Genomic DNA, 21771 nt, shown 5'->3' on the forward strand with positions numbered 1-21771 from the left:
AGTAAGACTCTCTCTGCCTTGCTGTCTACAGGTAGAGGCAAATGAGAATTCTATCATGGGAATGTTTTTAAATGAAAAGAATGAAAGCTGCTTAGATTATTTTCTAATAGGTCCATATGTTCTTCGGGGTTGAAACAGCAGAGGTGGAAATCGGAATGCAGAGGTGACAACTCACGGATGGAAGATATGTTCCTTGTCATGACTTGGCTGAGATTTCTTTCTGGTTGAAAACTGGACTTACTATGGAGTCTGTAAAACATAAAAGGCTTTAGATTAACAGAAAGTGGGTCTTCCGGAAACGGGAAATGTGGCAGTTTCGCACTTTATTGGCATGCTTGACAACTACTCTGGACATGTGAGTACGTGGTCTGGTTCCATAATGTTCATGATTCAGGACCAGCTGGAAATCGGATTGCAGGGAGTCAGGTTTACTGGCACCTGTAGCTCAGAAGGATTGATTAACTCTATCTGTCTGGCTGCAGACCATCCTGTGTTACTAATATAACTTAGTAAGGTAGACTTACTCCTCTACAGTGACATAGTGATGTTTCTGGAAGATCGTTTCAAAAGATTCAGACTATTCCAATGCTCTGAGGTTTTCAAATCTCCCCCAAATGGGACACAATATGTTCTTAGCTCCAAACCCACATCACTTTGGCCCCAGCCTACTTTTTAAGTATTCTTGACTACTCCAAATCCCACTTTGAACACTTGCACTCCCAACAAATTAATCCTCACACACAAATAACACTTTCTTTCTTTCTTTTTTTTTTTTTTTTTTTTTTTTGGTATGCCATTCCTGGCATCTATGCCTATTGAAATGCCATCCATCCTTCAGGGTCTATTACAAAAGCCATATTTGTAAGATTTCCATAAAGACTTCCTAGATCCAAAACCATCTATTTAGAGGTGGTTTTTCCTAGTTTGAACCTTTACAGTGTTTGTTTTTACTTTTTTTATGGTCCCTTACTCAACCCCAAATTATAGATATTTTCTTCCTCTGATTTCTCACCCCTTCTCCCAGATTAGCTGCTAAAAAGCAAGAATTATCACAGTTTTCTGTCCACCATTCCCACCTACCCAATACCGAGCACAGGACCCTCATTGAATGTTGGTCAGGTTGAACTGAAAGACAAAGTAGAGTATCCTGAGACTCACAGTTCCTAGAAATACAAAGCTTATAGTACCCTCTGCAGACAAAATGGGAACATTGGACTACATTTATAGAAGATAATAGTGGCCCTCTATTTCTAGTACAGACCAAACATCCAGCTGCTAAACTACAATATAACATTTCCAGGGGAAGGAAGCCAATGTAAATCCACAGTATGTGTAAAGTCAAAATCAGAAAGCCTGAGTTTTTTAAACCACTGAATGTAATTTTACAGTCTATTTGATATGATTTTTCTAGGCTGTGATTCAATTCAAACCAGTCTCTTCATTTGAACACAGTCTCATAGTTCTCTTCTGTACTTATTAGTACCTACTTTGCAGCATTAATTTAGTTTATTCTGGGTGGCATAGAGAAAGGTATTCCTTTATGATTTTTGGAGAGATGTATTTTGGGTGTGAGTTTTTTATATGCACTTGTCAAAAATGGTACAGTCTTTATTTTCCTGCTGAATGAGGAGGATTGGCCACTTAGTCTCAGACACAATGAAATTTACTAGAAAAATCAGTAACTTAGAAGACCAGGTTGTGGGGCCCAACACTTCTATTAGGATCCATGTGGCCCTAACAAAAATTTCTTACTTGGGACACCTGGGTGGCTCAGTTGGTTAAGCATCTGACTCTTAATTTTGGCTCAGGTCATGATCTCATGGTTGGTGGGACTGAGCCCCATGTGGGGTTCTGTGCTGACAACGCAGAGCCTGCTTGGGGTTCTTGCTCTTGCTCAATCTCTCTCTCTCTCTCTCTCCCTCTCTCTCTCTGCTCCTTCTTGCCCTTAAAATAAATAAATAAACATTTTTTTTTAAAAAAGAAAAATATCTCACTCTGTATTTTAGTTATCTTATTTACATAAGTATAACAAAATGGGGAGTCTTATACCAAATTATGTCTAAAGACAATTTCAGTCTTAGCACTTTGAGATTGTGGGATCACTTACATGATGACTTTACAACTAAAGCCATTCTTTCATCAAAGTTAACAAAGTTTGCTCAAAGTGTGTGTGTGGGAATATGCATGTGTATGTATACAACAAAGTAGAGTCTCAGAGAGCTGATTAGTCTGAGACACTCTGAAGCAGAAGGATGGTTCTTTGGTCAAAAAAGGTAGAAAAATGTGGGATACAATATCTGACTCATGGAAATTATCTATCATAGTAGTTGAAAGTCTAAAAAGCCTTACCCTAAATAAATACGTTTAGCTTTTAATATAGTTTATCTTACACTTAGTTAATTATAAAAGCTTTTTTTTTTTAAATAAGTCTTTTGGCCATTGAGGATAATATACTTCTTAACAAGATAAAGATTAATTACAAACCCACAGACATTTTCCCCTGTCTTTCTAGGTTGTTATGAGCCACTTATAATAATTGTTTATGCTCTCATTCTTGGAAGTCTGGAAGTCTCACTTTATGTGGGCCAAAGACCTCCAGTGTGCCTCAAGTATAGACTTTGCCCAGTGCTCACTCCAACTGCTCTCTAGTCATCAGTTCTCCAGTCAAGTTTCTTCAGTGCTAAGATGTACTCTTTTGCATTATATCACATGTAACCTAGTTCAAAATGAAATGATTATTTTCTCTATCCCATAATCAAATTTTGGAACCACCTTTAAAAAATAGTGATGTCCATTATTCTATCATGGAATATTCTATCAATATTCCATTATTCTATCATGTTCTTAATTGACTGACTTTGAAATTTTAAAGATATCCTTAACTTTTATATTTTCTTGATTAATACATAGACTGAATTGTGTCCCCCCAAGTTAGTATGTTGAACCCTTAACTCTCAGTGTGATGGTATTTGGAGATAGGGCCTTTGGGAAATGATTAGGTTTAGATGAGGCCATGAGAGTGGGGCTGTCATGGTAGGATTAGTGCCTTTATAGAAGAGACACAAGAAAGTTTTCACGCTCTCTCTGCCATGTTAAGACATAATGAAAAGGCAGCCACCTGCAGACCATAAGAGCACTCTTGATAAAACCTGACCATGCTGGCACACTGATCTCAGTTTTATAGCCTCCAGAACTGTGAGAAAACAAATATGGTAGTCTCTGGTACCCATTCTATGGTATTTCACTATGGTAGCCCATGCTGACTAGGATAATAAACTTGCTTCTTCTTTATGTGAGAGAGTATTATAATGTTGCCCCAAAATTTTTCCTCTTTTCCAGTCTTCCCTTACTCCCAGTTTATCCTGCAACAACCAGACCAATCTTTTCAAAGAGAGAAGATATCAAGTTGATAATATACTCCTATTCTCATACCCTTCTTCCTTCTGAGAAATTTAAAGTATTTCAGACTTACAGCTTCTTGTTCTGTAAGCAAGGAGCTTGGATGTTGCTATCACATCCTAGCAACAAGTAAAAAGCTGAACGGACTGAGAAATCAACAACTATTCTAGGATCCAAAAAAGAGGTGGGGACACAAGGCAAATCACTGCCCTCAGGATTGAAGAGATAGGTGAATAGTTGTTATGGCTTACAGAGCAATGGCTCACAAGTAGAAATCACTGTGGGAACAAGTGCTGGGGTAGGGAAACTTGAACTCTAATTGTCCAATTGCTGTAAGCTCAGTGTGGACAATTCTGAGAGTTAAAATGTCCAGGGGGACCCAGTCATAGAAGCCCCCTCAGTATTGTGAGAACAATAGGAGCAAAGCAAAAGGGCAAGAAATATTGTGGATATTCATCAACCTGTATCAATAGTCACTTTCAACTTTAATGGTCCAAATGCACCAGTTAAAAGACAGAGACTGACAGAGTAAATAAAAAAGCAGGACCCAAATACATGTTGTCTACAAGAAATCCACTTTAAATTTAGAGACACATATAAATTAAAAGTAAATGTCTGGATTAATGCTAGCATTAATTAAAAGAAAGTAAGAGTAGCCATATTAATTTCAAGAAGAGCAGACCTTGGGACACCTAGGTGGTTCAGTCGGTTAAGCATCTGACTTGGGCTCAGGTCATGATCTCAAAGTTTGTGGGTTCTAGCCCTGCATCGGGCTCTGGGCTGACAGCTCAGAGCCTGGAGCCTACTTTGGATTCTGTGTCTCCATCTCTGTCTGTCCCTGCCCAACTCATGCTCACTCTCGCTCTCTCTCTCTCTCTCTCTCTCAACAATAAATTAACATTAAAAATTTTTTAAAAAGAGGAGCAGACCTCAAAGTAAGACGTTATGGATAATAAAGGGGGATTACCTAATGCTAAAGGGGTTAATTCTCTAAGAAGACACAAAAATCCTTAACATGTATGTACCTAACAACAGAGCATCTAACTCATGAGCCAAAAGTTGATAGAACTGCAAAGAGAAATAAATGAATCTACTATTATATTTGAGACTTCAACACCCCTCTAAGAGAAACAGACGGATGCGTCAGGTAGAAAAATCAGTGAGGGCATAGTAGAACCCAATACCACTATCAGTGCACTAAATATAATGGGCATCCATATGTTACTTCATCCAAAAACAGGAGAATTCTTCTCAAGCTCTTTGGATGATTCACCAGAATAGACCACATTCCAGGACATAAAGATACCTTAATCATTTAACCAGGTGGAATTTATTTCAGGTATGCAACACTGGCTCAACAATCAAAAATCAATTAATATAATCTGTTACATTAAGATAAAACAGAAAAAAATCACATGATCATATATAATAGATATGGAAAAACATTTGACAAAATCCAACACCCATTGATGATAAAAATTCTCAGTAAATTAGGAAGAGAGAGGAACTTCTGCAACTTAATCAAGTCAATCTAACAAAACCTTACAACTAACATCATTTTTACCATTAGAAACTTGAAGCTTTCCCTCTAAGAACTAGTAAACAGGTGGATCACAAGGATGTCCCCTCTCACCACTTATTTTCAGCTTCTAATTGGAAGTACTTGCTAATGCAATAAGGCAAGGAAAGGAAATAAAAGATATATGATTGGGAAGAAAGAGATAAAACTATTCACAGATGATATGATCATCTTAGTGGAAAATATGAAAACATTGACAAAAAATCTCCTGGAACTAATAAATGATTATAGTAAGGTTACAGGATACAAAGTTAATGTACAGAAGTCAATCACTTTCCTGTATACCCCAATGAATAAAGTGGTATTTGAACTTTAAAAAACCCCACAAAAACATTTACATTAGCACTCCACAAAATGAAATACTTTGGTGTAATTATAACAAAATATGTACAAGAAATGTGTGAGAACTACAAAACTCTGATGAATGAAATCAAAGAACTAAACAGAGATTCCATGGTCCATAGAAAAGGAAGATTCACTATTGAGTCAGTGGAGAAGATGTCAGTTCTATAAATTCAATATAACCCCAATCAAAATCCTAGTTTATTTTACAATTACCCACAAACTTATTCTAAAGTTTATATGGAGGGGGAAAAGACTCAGAAGAGCCAACATGATATTTATGGAGAAGACCAAAAGTGAAAGACTGATAAGATCTATTATAAAGTTGCAATATTCAAAATAGTGTGGTATGGCAAAAGAATAGACAAATAGCTCAATAGAACAGAATAAAGAGCCTAGAAATAGACCCATATATAAATAGTCCACTGGTTTTTGACAGAGAACCAAAGGCAGTACAATAGAACAATGTCTCCTACAAGTGGTGCAGGAACAACTGGACATTCACATGCTAAAAAAAAAAAAAAAAAAAAAAAAGGAAAATGACCCTACATACAGAATGTATGTCCTTCACAAATATTAACTCAAAATTGATCATAGACCTAAATGTAAAATGCAAAACGGTAAAACTTATGGAAGATAGCTTGCATGAACTTGGGTATGACAGTAAGTTTTGGATACAACATTAAAGGCACCATCCATGAAAGAAATAATTGAGGGCTGAGCTTCATTCAAAACAAACAAAAAAAAAAAAAACAACTTCTTTTCTGCAAAAGACAATGTCAAGAAAATTAGAAGACAAGCAACAGACTAGGAAAAAATATTCACAAAACGCATATTTGAGATAAACAGTTGTTATCCAAAATATAAAGAACTATTAAAATTCAAAAATAAGAAAACAGCCCAATTTAAAAATGAGCCAAATACCTTAGCAGACATATCACCAAAGAAAATGTACAGATGATAAATGAGTACATGGAAAAATCCTCCACATCATATGTCATCAGGGGAATGGAAATAAAAAAAGCAACCGTGCTATACCACCATTCACCTTGTTAATGACCCAGTTCCAGAATACTGACATCAGTGCTGGTGAGGATATGGAGCAACAAGAGTTTTCATTCATTTCTGGTGAGAATACAAAATGGGGAGAGCACTCCAGAAGAAGTTTGGCAGTTTCTTGCAAAATTACACTGTTCTTGGTATACTCATCTAGCAGTGTTGCTCCTTAGTATTTGCCCAAAGGAGTTGAAAACTTGGGTACACACAAAAAAAGCTACATGTGGATGTTTCTAGGAGCTTTATTCACAATTATGAAATCTTGAAGCAACCAAGATATTTTCCAGTAGGTGAATGGATAAATCAGCTGTGGTGCATCCAGATGATGGAATATTATTTAATGTAAAAATAAATAAACTGTCAAACCATGAAAAGACATGGAGAAACCTTAAACGTGTATTACTAAGTGAAAGAAGTCAATCTGAAAAAGCATGCTACTATATGATTGCAACTATATGACATTCTGGAAAAGGCAAGGCTATGTGGAGAAAGTAGATAAATCAGGGGTTGGGGCAGGGAAAATGAATAGATGGAGAACAGGATTTTAGGGCACAAAATTTCTCTGTATGGTACTGTAATGATATATACCTGTCATTATACATTTCTCCAAATTCCACAGAGTATACAATACCAAGAGTGAATCCTGTGGACTTTGGGTGATTATGATGTGTCAGTGTAGTTTTCTTGGTTGTAACGAATATACCACTCTGGTCGGGGGTGTTGATAATGGGAGAGACTATCTTCATGTGGGGGTAAGGGAGATACTGGAAATCTCCATTCTTCCCTTTCAATTTTGCTGTGAACCTAAACTTACTCTAAAAAAATAAAATAAAATAAAATAAATAAAATAAAATAAAATAAAATAAAATAAAATAAAATAAAATAAAATCTGAAGAAAAAGTTTTCCATTGCTACCTCAAATATGGTTTTTATTTTTCAAATCCTTTTTGGAATGAGGCAGGGGAGATGTTCACGACTACACTCACATACATACACACATAGGTGTATCTGTTTCTCTTTTTCCAACAGTAAAAATCGAAACACCTCACTTTAGTGTTCAGAAAGCCCCATAATACAGCCCTGTTCACCTTTCTTCCCCATTACTCTGTAATCTAGATCTTACACATGAGCCAGTTTAGCCATGCATCTGAGACATCCACATGGTTTTCATTCTTCATCACCCAGCCTTATTCCCACTTTCTCAGTGAGGCCTTCCCTGAACCTCCCAGGCAACTATGATTTCAAATGTCTCTCAATTTCTCTAGTGCTGTGCTGCCAGTTACCACTTACTCTGCCCTCTAATCCTGTAGAAACTTAGTTCTTGATATTAATAGTCTGTGTATGTCTTCTTAACCTACTGGACTGTATTTAATAAAAGATCAAGGACCATACTGAAAATATTTTATATCCTCACAGAACACCTATCATGTTCTTTCTATGGCAGGGGTGATCAGCAAACACTTGTTACATGGACCAGATATATATGAATTTACCTCTACTTTGAAATAACAGGGATTAAAATCCCAAACACATGTTTATGAACATCTTAATAAAAGAGATTCTAACCACAGTCTTGCCATTTGTTTTCCATTCACAACCTTTTTCTACTTGAGACAGTGGTACTAAATAATTTAAAGGGCCTTTCTAGCCCTGCTTACCTATTGCTAATGGAAGTTCATATCCACAGACCAATGCAAGTACCACGAAAGTAACTGAAGAAACGGTGCTACCTGATAAGTTCAGTCAGTAAGTGAACTTCTCCAAGCTTTAACCTCCTCAGACATTCAGATGGACTGGAACTTCTTTCCAGTATAGTTTGTTGGCTGAGGTACAGAGAAAATGCTTGTGTTTATAATTTAGCTTGTGTATGTGGCCGGGATATTTAATTTACAATACAGCCTGAAGGTTACTGCTGTGGCTGAATGCTTTAAAAAGTGCAGGTGTGATGCCAGAGGAACTTATGGAACACTGAAAGAACTCTATCATCAAAACCACCTCTTTAATAAGAACATGTGGCCTGTCAGGTTAGGAACACCCATTAGTCAGCTTGATGGGTTGAATACCTGAAGGGACCTTAGTCTCCCCTTGAAGAGCCCTCCAAGAGGGGTGTTTGGAGTGAAACTCCCTTTGGCTTTCAGCCATGGTGCATTCCTTAACATGAGGTGAAGTAAAGGTTTTGAAATACATTTTGAAGTAAATCTCCCCACCCTTATAGGGGCTAGAGAGAGTTTGTATTTCAAAGAGGAATGTGGCATAGTTATACCAAAAACGTACAAATGAAAAAGCTTTTGATTTGCTTGTTTGCTTTTCTTATATTTCTTACAGTGGAGTGGTTTGGGTGGAATGTTAAATTTGTTTCATAAACACAAAGTAGAAGGGAGATGTTGGGAATTACAATGCCAGCATTTTCCTATACGGTCGCTAAACTCTAAAGCTCTCCCCAAGTCATCAGTTTTGCCAGGCTATCTCCGATGTTATCCTAGCACTGTTACAGTTTTTAACAAGGCAAGGCCCAATTTATTACTACTTTTCCCTGACTGTGCGCCTCCACCCGCAATCCACTCAGGAAAGGCGGTTGCTTGTGAGAGAAATAGGAAGTAAACCTGGGTTTTGATTCTCAGTCCTAGGGGCTCCCATCCCTTCTTGCCCATGACAAGCATTTTATACCCACTTTGTTACTCCACAAAACAATGTTGCAGGCACACAAAAAGCTTTGAAATTCTTTTTTTTTTTTTCATAGTCTCAAAAACAGAAAGGTTAGCGGCAAGTCTACATGAAGCTATTTTATTGCTGATCTTTAAAGCCTATCTTAGAAGCGCAAAGCCCACATCCATAGTTAATTCCCAGTTTGCAATGTATTTGACAAATGAAGTCAAAGTTTTGCAACTTTGTACAGTTTGGGGAGGGGGAATGTGCTCCCGCTGCTGCTGATTGCAGAGACATAACTCTGGTAGTAAGCAATTAGGGAGCTGGCTGTTGGCTCCAGGGAAGTGATGGCCAGCGAGAGCTTTTTTAATGGGTCACTAGGGAAAGACAACATTCATCTCCATTTATCATAATGAAAACCAGGCAGAAGCAAAGCATGAGTGAACTGTTAGAACAACAAAATTTGTTTTGGTACCAGGAAGTTCATTAAGGGCAACTCAGTCTATCCCAGCACTGGCTTCTATGTGGTGCTACAGCTCATTGTTTGTATTATAATGTGCGCTTGTAAATAATGATCAGGTACTTCTGCCCTGGGCCCGACGTGAGGTAGGAGAACTCTCTTTTAGCTTTTTGAAGAATGTCACAATAGGAATTGGGTAGACAGTAAATGATCATTTTTATTACTTTTATTTTTATTAGTAGTATTGTGAAGTGCCTTGCAAACTATACAACAATACACAGGGTAAATTCTTATTAACAACCTCGTGAACAAGATTGTGCTCATCAACATGGGGATCCCAGAGGAACGGAATCCAGTTCTGAGCTCACAAAGGGGGACACTGGATTTCTGTTTATTTTATTTTATTTTTTTTTTATGATCAAGACACAAATAAGATTCTTTACCAGTTAAAATGATGACTTCTGAAATAGCCATGAGATGTTGGCAAAACTGGAACAGGAAATGAGTGACATCTGCCTTCCAAAGAAATTTCTAAAGAGGAATAAAGCTGTGATTCCAAAAACAGTAGCAGGAAGCAAATGTCAGAGAGGTCTTGGCCCAAAACCTTCTTTTCGGTAACCATTAGTCATCCTCTGACACCTCAAGGGAGACTTCTGGACAATACTTCAGAGGTTAAGATCCTGCCCAGTTATTCAATCTTACCCTGTCCTAATGTTTAGAACAAAAAACAACAGGCACATACCAGTAAGCCACACACACTAGTTTCATTGGATCTGTGACACATTCCATCCCTAAGACAGTACTCTCTCCTTACCCAGAGAGCATCCAAGCTTTGGCTATCCTCTTGTTAGGGAGTTAGACAATACAGTACACAGATGGCTTGAGGGATTTTGTCCAATTAAGCACACACATATTTTTTGGCTAATATTTTGAGGTTTTCTTCTTTTTCAAAAGCTTCGAGGGCTTTTTGTTTTAAATAGTTTCTAATCGGAAATGGTACGTTTAAAAGTTCTGCTTCTTCACTTTAGTGTTTTCCTTACCCTGAAAGATGGTTTTTATTTAGATAAGAAACCTTCTAGCAAACTTAGCTGATAGGATCTGTTGTTGCCCTGGGCTCATGAGGTCAACCTCATTTGACTGTAGCTACTCAAGAGTCAGTGTTTAACATTAAGTTGTAAACATCAGCTTGAAACTTACCAGAGTTCAGAAAGAGCTGGAGTCTATTAATCAGGCCGAGGACCATAAGTAATTGAAGGAAAGAGTATAAGCAGTTTGGCAAAAGAAAATGCTTTAAAAATGCATATTCTTCCTTTCCAACTTACTCCACAGAGAAAACGTTACTCTTTAGAAACGCCATTCCCCATCTAATCCTTACCAAATAGCATTTTGAAAGCTATAAATATTTACTTATAACCATGACTACATTTTAAACTCACATTCTGTAAATGCAAAGATAAGTTCATTTTCTACATTAGCATGAACACCTAACCTGTGAATTAATATGTATTTTTTAAAGCTACAAATTTCTAAATTTTCTACATTAAGATGTAGGAAAGAATTAATTACTAGAAATTTCCCTTACCATGGGGGTTTATCTTTTATACCTCTCCTGTGTCCAAAAGGACTTTGAATTACCTAAGGTAATTATTTATATTATTAGGTTTTTGAAATGGAATAAAAACAAAAAAAAAATAAAAGATAAAAGGGAAGTATACCAGTTTCAGTCTAATATACTAGAAACCCACTATAATACAGTTACTGTATATGAGAATAAAATTAAGCTCAGAGCTTCTTAGTAGTCAGAACAAAAAGGGCAATGCACTATATTATACAGTCTTCAATATCTGGTAAAATTTATTTTATTTTCATTTTAAATGTTTACTTATTTTGAGAAAGGTGGGGGGTAATGTGTGCATGAGCAGGGGAGGGGCAGACAGAGAGGGAGAAAGAGAATCCCAAGTGGGCTCTGTGTTCAGTGCAGAGCCTGACATGGGGCTTGATCTCATGAACAGTGAGATGATGACTTGAGCTGAAATCAAGAGTCGGATGCTTAACTGACTGAGCCATCCAGGCGCCTCGGTAAAATCAATTTTATAAATTTGTCAAGAGAAGCAAGAAATTACTTCCTGAAGTATAAAAAACTAAAGTATAAAAATAATTCAACACATTGGTATTTTTACAAGTTATATTAACAACATAAAGGATAGTAACACCATCAGAAACTGTGAAATAAGAATGCAAAGTGGTTTTCTTTCTTTTTTTTTAATGTTTACTTATTTTGAGAGAGAGAGAGCATGAGCAGCGGAAGGGCAGAGAGAGGGAGACACAGAATCTGAAGCAGGCTCCAGGCTTTGAGCTGTCAGCACAGAACCCAGTGTGGGGCTCCAATCTATAAAACTTGAGATCATGACCTGAGCAGAAGTCAGACGCTTAACTGACAACTGACTGAGCCACCCAGGGGCCCCCAAAGTGGTTTTTCATCTAGCTATTTTTTGAATCTCTCAAATTCTGACCACATTATATGGAAATGTTTAGGAATTTTCTAAAATAAAATTGAATTCTTATTAAACAGCCTGGCCTTTACATTTGAAATACTATAATCCATAGGATTTAGTTTAATCCAGTACTTAAAAAAATGCTTTCAAATTTTGTTTCAAAACTTAATGGATCTTTATGACTATTCTCTTAATATGTTGTTTGTTCAATTTTTAAAATTGTTTGCTTGGTTTTGTAAAGAAAAATTAACTTTGAGTTGGCAAAAATTTGAGGTAAATTTGGAGATATTAGCAAATGCTACAAAAATGTCTGGTGTCACCATTATGAAACAAACAAAACAAAACAAAACATCTTATTGTTTTGTAAAAAGATGTTTATGCCTTTTAGCCAATGAATTTTCAGTGTTTAGCATGATGTGCATGCTATTATCGAGTGACTTCCTTTCCCTCCAGCCAGTGTGTTTCTGCTGCTAACTAAAATTTAAAAATTCTGCTGTGACCTAGAAACAGAAATGCCTTCAGTGTCACTTGCTTGTCGTTCGGTAAGAAACCTCCTAGTGGGTTAAAAATTCTCTAAAGTTGCTATATTGTGAAATTTAAGTAAAGAGCCAAGGCAAAAAATATAGCACTTCATCAGAATGAAATGCATGATGTTGGATGCATTCCCAAAGTTAGGGTGGTGAAAGCAGAGAGAGCGTTCCCTTCTTTATTGAAATATGAATGTTTGAGTAGAAGAATGGAAATTACTTATTTTGGGCTTGCTGATTTATCCCGGTTGCATAAAAAGGCTTCAGAAGATAGAAAGCGATTCTAAATAGTCTATCTCAGAAGTACAGTATTCTTACATTTTTAAAATGTGCTTTAGAATTGCCTTTCTTGCATATGTCTTACAAGCTGTCCTAAATTTCATATTCAAACTATTTGAGCTTCATATATCTCCTAATTCAGAAGACAGGGAGCTTACATATGACCCCTAAACTATGTTTGGGAAGTTTAGAATGGTTTGCTTTGTTCTATGTGTCTGAATTGAAAAACATCACTATAGAAAGAATAGGCAAAATGGAGAGGGAGAGAAAGGAATGGAAGGGGAAAAGACAGGGCACTGACCCATGCTTGTCCTCTTTTTATTTTAAAAGTAAAAGCATTATCTCTCACCTGAATTACTGGCATGTTCTCTTGCTCATTGCCAAAGATCTATTCTCCACACATCGGTCTGAATTGTTATTATTAAAATGTGTTTCAGATATTGTTTAAAATTATTTAATGGTTCCCTATTGCACTTTGAATAAACTCTCCCATGATCTCTCCTTCTCCAGTTCTTCCAGTGTCTCTCTTTAGTCTTTGCTCTGCTTTAAAAACATGTCAATACCTTTTCCACTTGACTTTCTTTTGCCAGGAAAGGGCCCTTTCAGTTCACTTCCTTTTGCTGGAATGTTCTTCCTCCTGTTCTACACATGATTGGCTTCTCAACATTTAGATCTCACCTGAAAAATACCATTGCAGAGTGACCTTCTTTGACTAATTTATCTAATAGAGTCCTGCTTCCATCCCAACCCCAGGCAGCTCTTATAGTATGGTTTGTTCATTTATTTCTTTATAGCATTCAGCACAATGTGAAATTAAGTTCATTAATGACTTACTTACTTTAGCCTCATCCTCTGGGATGAGGCTGTAAGTACGTAGAAAGCAGAGTCTTTGTTTTGACCCTGTTAGATACTCTCATCAACTATCACAGCATCTAGCACTGATTCAATACAAAACATATATTTGCTGAATAAGTGAATGAATTAAATGAGGAATTTGGCACTGACTGGAGTGCTTTGCCTTTGTGTATTTTCTTGAATAGAAAGATGGTAAATTATAAAACATCTAGAAGTTCCTCTAGAACTTTGGTGGGAAAAGTTTACATATGGCAGAGATGAGGAAGTTATATTAGGAATTTAGTTAGGGCCAAATCCTGGAGGTTTTGAATGTCATAGTACATAGTTTCTGGAATCTCTTTTGTGGTCAATGGATAGCTACTGAAGGTTTCTAAATAGTCAATGCGTACTTTTGAAATGCTTCTTTATTACTAGCTATGGAAAACCATTAGTGAGTCAAAAGGGTTTCATTCACTCACCAGTGGACAGAGTAACTTCTGAATGTCAGCAGGGCATTGATTTAATCAGCATTCATTTCTTTTTCCGTACAGAATGACTGCCACGTACAGTCATGCTTCTGGGCTGGCAGGAGAAAATGTTCACTTCACAGCCTGAGTTGAAATGGCCCAGTGTGTCCTGAATGCATTTCTGGCCAGAATTTCTCATATCTCAGTGGGGCGGTCGGCTCCCTGAAAAGTACCATCTTGTTGTCAGATCATTCCCCTTTCCTCAGTTGCTCTTTATTCTGCAGGATTTTTTTTTCTCCCTAATGTATAGAGTTACCCTCTCCTGTGGCTTATTTTATTTTGGTCTTAAAGAAGGTCCAATGTGGAGCCTTTAAGGGCAGTTTGCTTTTTCTTTGTTTCAACGTTCATGCCTTAGTTGAAACCTAGTACTTACAAGGCCTTATAATAATCTCCATCCCAAAATACAGCATTATATGCAGCACACACATGTTCACTTGGACTTTTCCTACCATTTCAGATGTGTATATCTAATTTCTAAAATTGAGTACAAAGATCTCAAGCTTCCAGTTAAAATAATGACTTGTTTTATAGACTTTGGACGCCAATTCCAGTTTCCTGAACTGGTTCACAATGATTTAAAAGTCATGGCCAGTTCATGAATAAGTTTTATGGTTTAACCTTAAGTTATCAAGTCTTTTTAAAAGTTTTCTTTTAGGGGCGCCTGGGTGGCTCAATCAGTTGAGCGTCCGACTTTGGCCCAGGTCATGATCTCACAGTTTGTGAGTTCGTGAGTTCAAGCCCTGTGTCGGTCTCTGTGCTGACAGCTCAGAGCCTGGAGCCTGCTTCAGATTCTATGTCTCCCTCTCTCTCTGCCCCATCCCCATTCATGCTCTGTCTCAAAAATAAATTTTTTTAGTGTTTTACTTATTTTTGAGACAGAGAGAGACAGAGCGTGAGCAGGGGAGGGGCAGAGAGAGCGAGACACAGAATCTGAAGCAGGCTCCAGGCTCTGAGCTGTCAGCACAGAGCCCGATGAGGGGCTCGAACTCACGGACCGCGAGATCATGACCTGAGCCGAAGTCGGATGCTCAACCGACTGAGCCACCCAGGTGCCCCAGATCTTCTTAATATTTATATTGGTGAAGATGGTATTATGCTCAATACTGGCTTATAAATGGGGAAAGCATCAAATAGGAAAAAACAACAACAACAATGTGGCAAAATTTAAGAAAAAGAACCAATTTGTCAACATCAGTTTTTGAGAGCTACTGAATCATATTCAGTGTTGTTAATCAGTATTGAAGCTCTCAGTGTGAATGATGACTTCAGAAATGTTATTAAACTGACATCCTTTTAATACAGTAGAGCTTAGGAAGCACACTCACATGTAATACACTTTTTGATGTGTGTGTAAAAGATTGGCTTGTTAGAAGTTCTTTTTTTCCTCTTTTTTTTTTTAGACATATCATAGACATCCTCTATATGTAAAGTAGGTGGAAAACAAACAAACAAAAAGAAGTCATATGACCCCTATTCTCAAAGAGCTCTACCAGAAAAAAACGAATATACTCAGGTAGGCGCAAAGCACAGAAGAGTCTGATAAGTGCTTGTAGAGGAATAGGGATAAGATGATATTGTTGTACTTGCCTGTTGTTGGAATGTTGAGAAAGGCTCTGTTAGAGAAGACAGGATTTAGGCTTGGCCTTATGGATTTGTTAGATTTCAGTAAGAAAAGACCAAGGACGAAGACTCTCTAAGTCAGTGAGTGGAATAGCTTGAGCCGAAGATGAAGGTAGGAAAGTAAAAATCATAAATATTTATTTATGTTCTGTCAACTTTAATGGCTTGTGCTATATAGAATCAGAGTGTGTCAGTGCTAATCTGTTTTGTTCATAATTTATAGTTTGGCTCTTGACTAAAGACAGTTTCCACGAACCACGAAGACCTTACTATATTCTCGTAAATTATGTGTCCATGGGAGCTATAGATTATACCATCATTATTGAATACATATTTATATCTTTGAAACAGATCATCTATAAATTGTATTTTTGTTTATTTATTTTTTTAATTTTTGTTTTAAAATATGTATTTTTGCTTTAAATTTATTTATTTAAATTCAAGTTAGTTAACATACAGTGTTGTATTGGTTTCAGGAGTCGAACCCAGGGATTTATCACTTGTATATAACACCCAGTGCTCATTCCAACCAGTACCCTCCTTAGTCACATCACCCATCTAGCCCATCCCGCCACTCGCCTCCCCTCCAGCAACTCTCAGTTTGTTCTCTGTATTTAAGAGTCTGTTATGGTTTGCCTCCCTCTCTGTTATTGGTTTGTTTTTCTTTTTCTTTTTTAATTTTTTTTAAACGTTTATTTATTTTTGAGACAGAGAGAGACAGCATGAACGGGGGAGGGTCAGAGAGAGAGGGAGACACAGAATCTGAAACAGGCTCCAGGCTCTGAGCTGTCTGTCAGCACAGAGCCCGATGCGGGGCTCGAACTCACGGACCGCGAGATCATGACCTGAGCCGAAGTCGGATGTTTAACCGACTGAGCCACCCAGGCGCCCCTGTTTTGTTTTTTGTTTTTTGTTTTTTTTTTTTAAGGATTTTTGCGATTTATGAAGCACATTTATATACATTACACAATTAAATCCTTCCAAAATCCTATGCAGTAGATGGTGGTATGGGGTTTTTGTCTTAAAGGAGAACTTTGTTTGTCTTAAAGGAGAACTAAGGCACAAATGTTTAAAATGACTTTTTCCAGGTTTACTTGACCAATAAGTGTAGCCACACCCAATTTAGAACCTACTGTTTTTCCTCTATATCTATATCCTCATCACTGTGTAGATGTCCATACAATTCATATTTATCTGTGTTGGTATGTGAGAAGTTGAGAAAATGTAAATTAAGAAAGTAACCACATCCCAAATTAGTGACAAGCGAAATCATTCTGTGAGTACAGAATTGAGGACAAAGGTAAAGGGGACAGGGAAAGCAGACAAGACAAGATTTGATGGAAGGAAGGCCAATAGCTAAGAGTAGGCACATTCAAGAGGAAAAGAGATTTAACTATTATTAGACAAAATTAAGGATCTTAGGTCTTAAAATAAGGCAGTTTATGTTTTCTGTGGTTAGGACTAAGATTATCTATCGCGGAACGGCAGTAGCTGGGGACTTGGGAACTCAGTACTTCTTTTTTAGTAATATCTGTGTAGCAAGACTGTCAAAAGCAGACTCAATTGAATCTTATATGTTGTTCTGTGATTTTTTTGTGTACTTTTTAATAACAATGCATTTTCATGTCACCATACTCCAAAACAGATGAAACATAATTTGAATTTTGCCATGAAAAAGACTGCTAATGTGAATATTCACTTTTCTGTTATGGAACAAACAGGTCTCTCTCTAGACATTTCTGTGTCTAGAGCATAGGGCAAAATATCTCAGGTTGAGTAAATTTAATCCTATTTTCTTGGGAAAAAAATGCATCATTGCGTTTCATGGAGAGCAATGTATTGTGTGGTTTAGGAGAGGATTTTGTGGTGTCTATGGAGTGGTTATTAAAAATTCTTCTTTTATATTAATGAGAATCAAAGTTATATGTCTGGAATGAAATATTTCAATCAAAAAGGAGTGTGGTAGAAAGTTTTATGTGCTGTATTCAACATTTCTTATGCATTGGTTTCTACTGCTCTTAGTTTTGTATTCTTCACATTCTAGAGCAGGCTAACAAATTTGGTGGAGTGAGAGGTATATTCATTCCCATCCTCTGGAAAGCCATAGGTTTGTTTATACTCCCATTGTCAGGATGAAAGGCAAAAGGAACAAAAAGAAAAGAAGAGAAAAATACAAGATAAAAATGTCAAAAATATGAATTAGAGGTGGCACCACACTGGCAGCTTTCTGCGTGTTTTTTTTTTTTTTTTAACGTTTTTACTTATTTTTGAAACAGAGAGAGACAGAGTATGAATGGGGAGGGACAGAGAGAGACGGAGACACAGAATCAAGGCAGATTCTAGGCTTTGAGCTGTCACCACAGAGCCCTACGCAGGGCTCGAACTCAAAAACCGTGAGATCATGACCTGAGCTGAAGTCAGATGTTCAACTGACTGAACCATCCAGGCACCCCGGCAGCTTTCTGTTTTGATCAATCATGAAACAAACAGAAGCATAAAGATTCAATTTCCCTGAAAATGCAGATGGCTCAGCAAAGAGCAGGAAAAGAATGAACTTAGAATAGAGCATGTGTATCAATTTTCACCAAAGCCCAGATTGCCACATATCATTTTAGGAGCCCTGTTTATTACCCTCCCACTTTTCAGTATGGGGGGTTGTGTATAGTGAATATGAACTAGAACTTGACCCTGCCACTTTAGCTGTTAGGCCTTGGGCTAGTACCGAGCTGGGTTAGAAATGTTTGTCTTCATTTGGTTCTTTTTTTTTTCCCCCTCTGTAGCTTAACCAGCTGGAAAAGGCAGTGCAAGCAGCCCACACGTTTTTCATGGCCAACCCTGAGCACATGGAAATGCAGCAGAACATCGAGAATTACAGAACAATGGCCGGTGTTGAAGTACTCCAGTTGGTAGACCGAGAAGCCAAACCACATCTGGTGAGCGCTGGGGACCATTGCCCTAATCAGAAGGTGCTCCTGAGTTTCATTTGACTCAAAGCAGATTCCTGTGCATGGGGGTTTCAGGTTGAGTCTCGGTTTCCAATACAGTGATAGTTCTATATTTTCAGAGTTCTCAGATGAAATATTGTCATTATCAGGGCTGAAAAAAATTGAGAGAAAATGAAAATACGTTTAGAAAATAAGTAAGATATGATGAAAAGTAGAATGTGATATAAACATCTGTCACCCTCTCTGAACGTCAGTGCCCCCACCACCCTTTGATTTTACATATGGGAGTTGAAGCCAGTGTGAATTGTTCAGGTCATACTGTGGTTTCCCAGCTCCCAGTCCAGGTGGTTTTCCATCATACCTATACTTTTAAAATTCTGATTATTTTAAAGCTATGTAATTATTCATTTAAATGAAAGCTTACTTAAAATCAGAGTAAGTTGAAGGCTTTTTTTTTTCAACCGGAGATGTCACCATTCTCAATATGTGACCTCCAAGATAAGATTTGCAGAAGCCTATTATCATCACCATCATCATCATCATCATCATCATCATCATTATTATTATTATTAAATTGGTCCAGCCCTGGAAAGTGGATGCATCACAGCCACCCACATCAATCTCCCTGGCCTTTGGTGCATGGCCATAGCTACATGCAGATGGGGTTAGAAAATATTGTCTTGCACGTGCTCAGGAAGAATATGAAATTGGTGACACAGCATTCAGCTTGCTGGTAACTCCCATCTCATTTACAATTACTTGAAGCCATGGAAGTTACCTTTTGTCTTCCAGTACAACCCTTCATTATTCTTCCACAGCACAAGAGCGCAGTGCCCCCTGCCCAAATGATCCTGAATCTGTCTAAATCCTGCTATTCAAGCACCCCAATATTTTTCTGCTTCTTTGCAGGAGAGTTACAGTGCAGGAGTTAAACATTATGAGGCTGATGACTTTGAGCTAGCTATCAAGTACTTTGAACAAGCTTTAAGAGAATATTTCAGTGAAGATATGGAGTGCAGAGCCCTGTGTGAGGGGCCTCAGAGATTCGAAGAGTATGAGTACTTAGGGTACAAAGCTGGCCTCTATGAAGCCATTGCAGGTAAAGCTTACTTTTCCCTTTATTTATTTCCTGATTATAGAAATACTACATGCAATCTGTAAACTATTCTAATAATACAGAAGTGTATGTTGCAAAAAATGGAAGATATATTTAGCCCATCCTATCTCCAATAACTAAATCTACCTAGTTTAAATGTTGTTGACTGTGGTGCCAAACTTTTTCAGATGCATATGTAAATGTTTATGTATTTATCAATAATTAGTAGTTCATTTTTTATAAAAATAAGACAATACTATGGGTACTGATTTTCAGCATATTTGTTTTTTTGTTTTATTTTATGCTTAACAATGTAGGTGGACTTCTTCTCATGTAAGTACATGTAGATCTACCTTATTGTATTTAATGGTTGTTTAATGTTCCAATATATGTGGAAAGCATAATTGACTGGTTCATTTACTGATGAATATTAAGGACGTTGAAGGTTTTCATTATTGTAAACAGTGTATTAGTGAATACTTTTGTGTAGTTTTCTTCAATTAATTAAAAGAGCATTTCATTATATGTGAAAATTTAATATATTACCAAGTGGCTTTTAAAATAGGTAATATGAATTATAATTGGGGAGATTGGCTAGTTAACCATTTATTGTGGGAAGCATATGCAAAAACACAAAAATAAATTCTATTTATGTTAATGTAAGTATGAAAATAAAGCTATTTGATCAAAATGCGAAAGAATATTTTTATAATGGAAGGAGAAGAAAACCACTTCTCAGCATAACAAAAGACAAGAAATATGAAAAGACAGACTTTACATAAGTTTTATAATACAAGAGATACAATAAATTAAGCTGAATTACAAATGACAAGGGGAAAAAGTTGCAAAATATTTAGAGGCAAATAGTTAATATTCATAATATTTGAGTAGAACCTGTAAATTATTATTATTAGTGGTAATTTATTTCTGATTTATCGATAGTCATAATAATAAGCAACATTTATATAGCAGTTACAATGTAGAAAGCATTTTACATATTTATATATCTTTTAATCCTCTAAACAACTTCTTGTAGGTGTCTGAGGAATTTATACCTCATAGCAATGTGATTAGGGTGAAGCTAGAAATCTGGGGTGGCTGGGTTCAGCGGGTGGTTCAGTGGGTTAAGCGTCTGACCTTGATTTCTGCTCAGGTCATAATCTCATGGTTCAGGGGATCAGGCCCCAAGTCAGGCTCTGCACTGACAATATGGAGCCTGCTTGGGATTCTCTCTCTCTCTCTCTCTCTCTCTCTCTCTCTCTCTCTCTGCCTCTCCCTTGCTTGTGCATGGTCTCTCTCTCTCCCTTTCTCTCTCTCTCTCAAAATAAATAAACATTAACAACAAAAAAAGGTGAAGTTAGGAATCAAACCTAGGCTTATCTCACTCTAGAGCTCATATGTTTTAGGTCTTAATTGAAAAATGGGCAAAGGATAACTTATTCAATAATAAGTGTTTAACAAATATCTGTTGAGTGCATATTGTGTTCCAAGTTATAAATATATAAAAAACAATGCTCCACTTCACCAATACTTGTAGAAAGGCAAATTATGGAAGTGAGTCTGTTCTCCCTAAGTGCCAACGGTTTTCGGTCTCCACGGAAAGTACCACTCACCTAAGGAGTTCAAACCAAATCCAAAATGTTACCTTCCAATCCAACATTTCCCTTAATTGCTATTCTCTTCTGATTTGTTACCAAACCATGATTGCTAGCATAGTTACTAAACTATACTACCTCCTAATAGAATGTAAGATTCCCTAATTCTCTCCACCCCTTTTGTTGCCACTCTGGTTCAAATCAACAGTATGTTTTAACAAAGCCACTGTGATAACCTCTCACAGTGAGGGCCTTTCTGGCCCTCATGTCCTGATGAGGTTTTACTCTGTAGGCAGACGGAACAGTCTTCTTAAAAAATGAAAGTATGTTCACAGAACCCCCCTGCCAAAGACTCCCATTGCACTTGAAAT

General features: G+C 37.1%; 1 protein-coding gene across 1 annotated transcript in view; it reads left to right on the forward strand.

Annotated features, from left to right (window-relative positions):
• The window catches only part of P3H2 (prolyl 3-hydroxylase 2), a 148739-nt gene that overhangs the window by 97187 nt on the left and 29781 nt on the right, over nt 1-21771 (forward strand). Inside the window, exons 2-3 of the mRNA XM_049628415.1 lie at nt 18545-18697; nt 19619-19808. Coding sequence (XP_049484372.1) covers nt 18545-18697; nt 19619-19808 — 343 coding nt within the window. The remainder of the gene's footprint in view (nt 1-18544; nt 18698-19618; nt 19809-21771) is intronic.

This window comes from Panthera uncia, chromosome C2 (genome assembly GCF_023721935.1).
Source record: "Panthera uncia isolate 11264 chromosome C2, Puncia_PCG_1.0, whole genome shotgun sequence".
Classification (NCBI taxonomy): domain Eukaryota; kingdom Metazoa; phylum Chordata; class Mammalia; order Carnivora; family Felidae; genus Panthera; species Panthera uncia.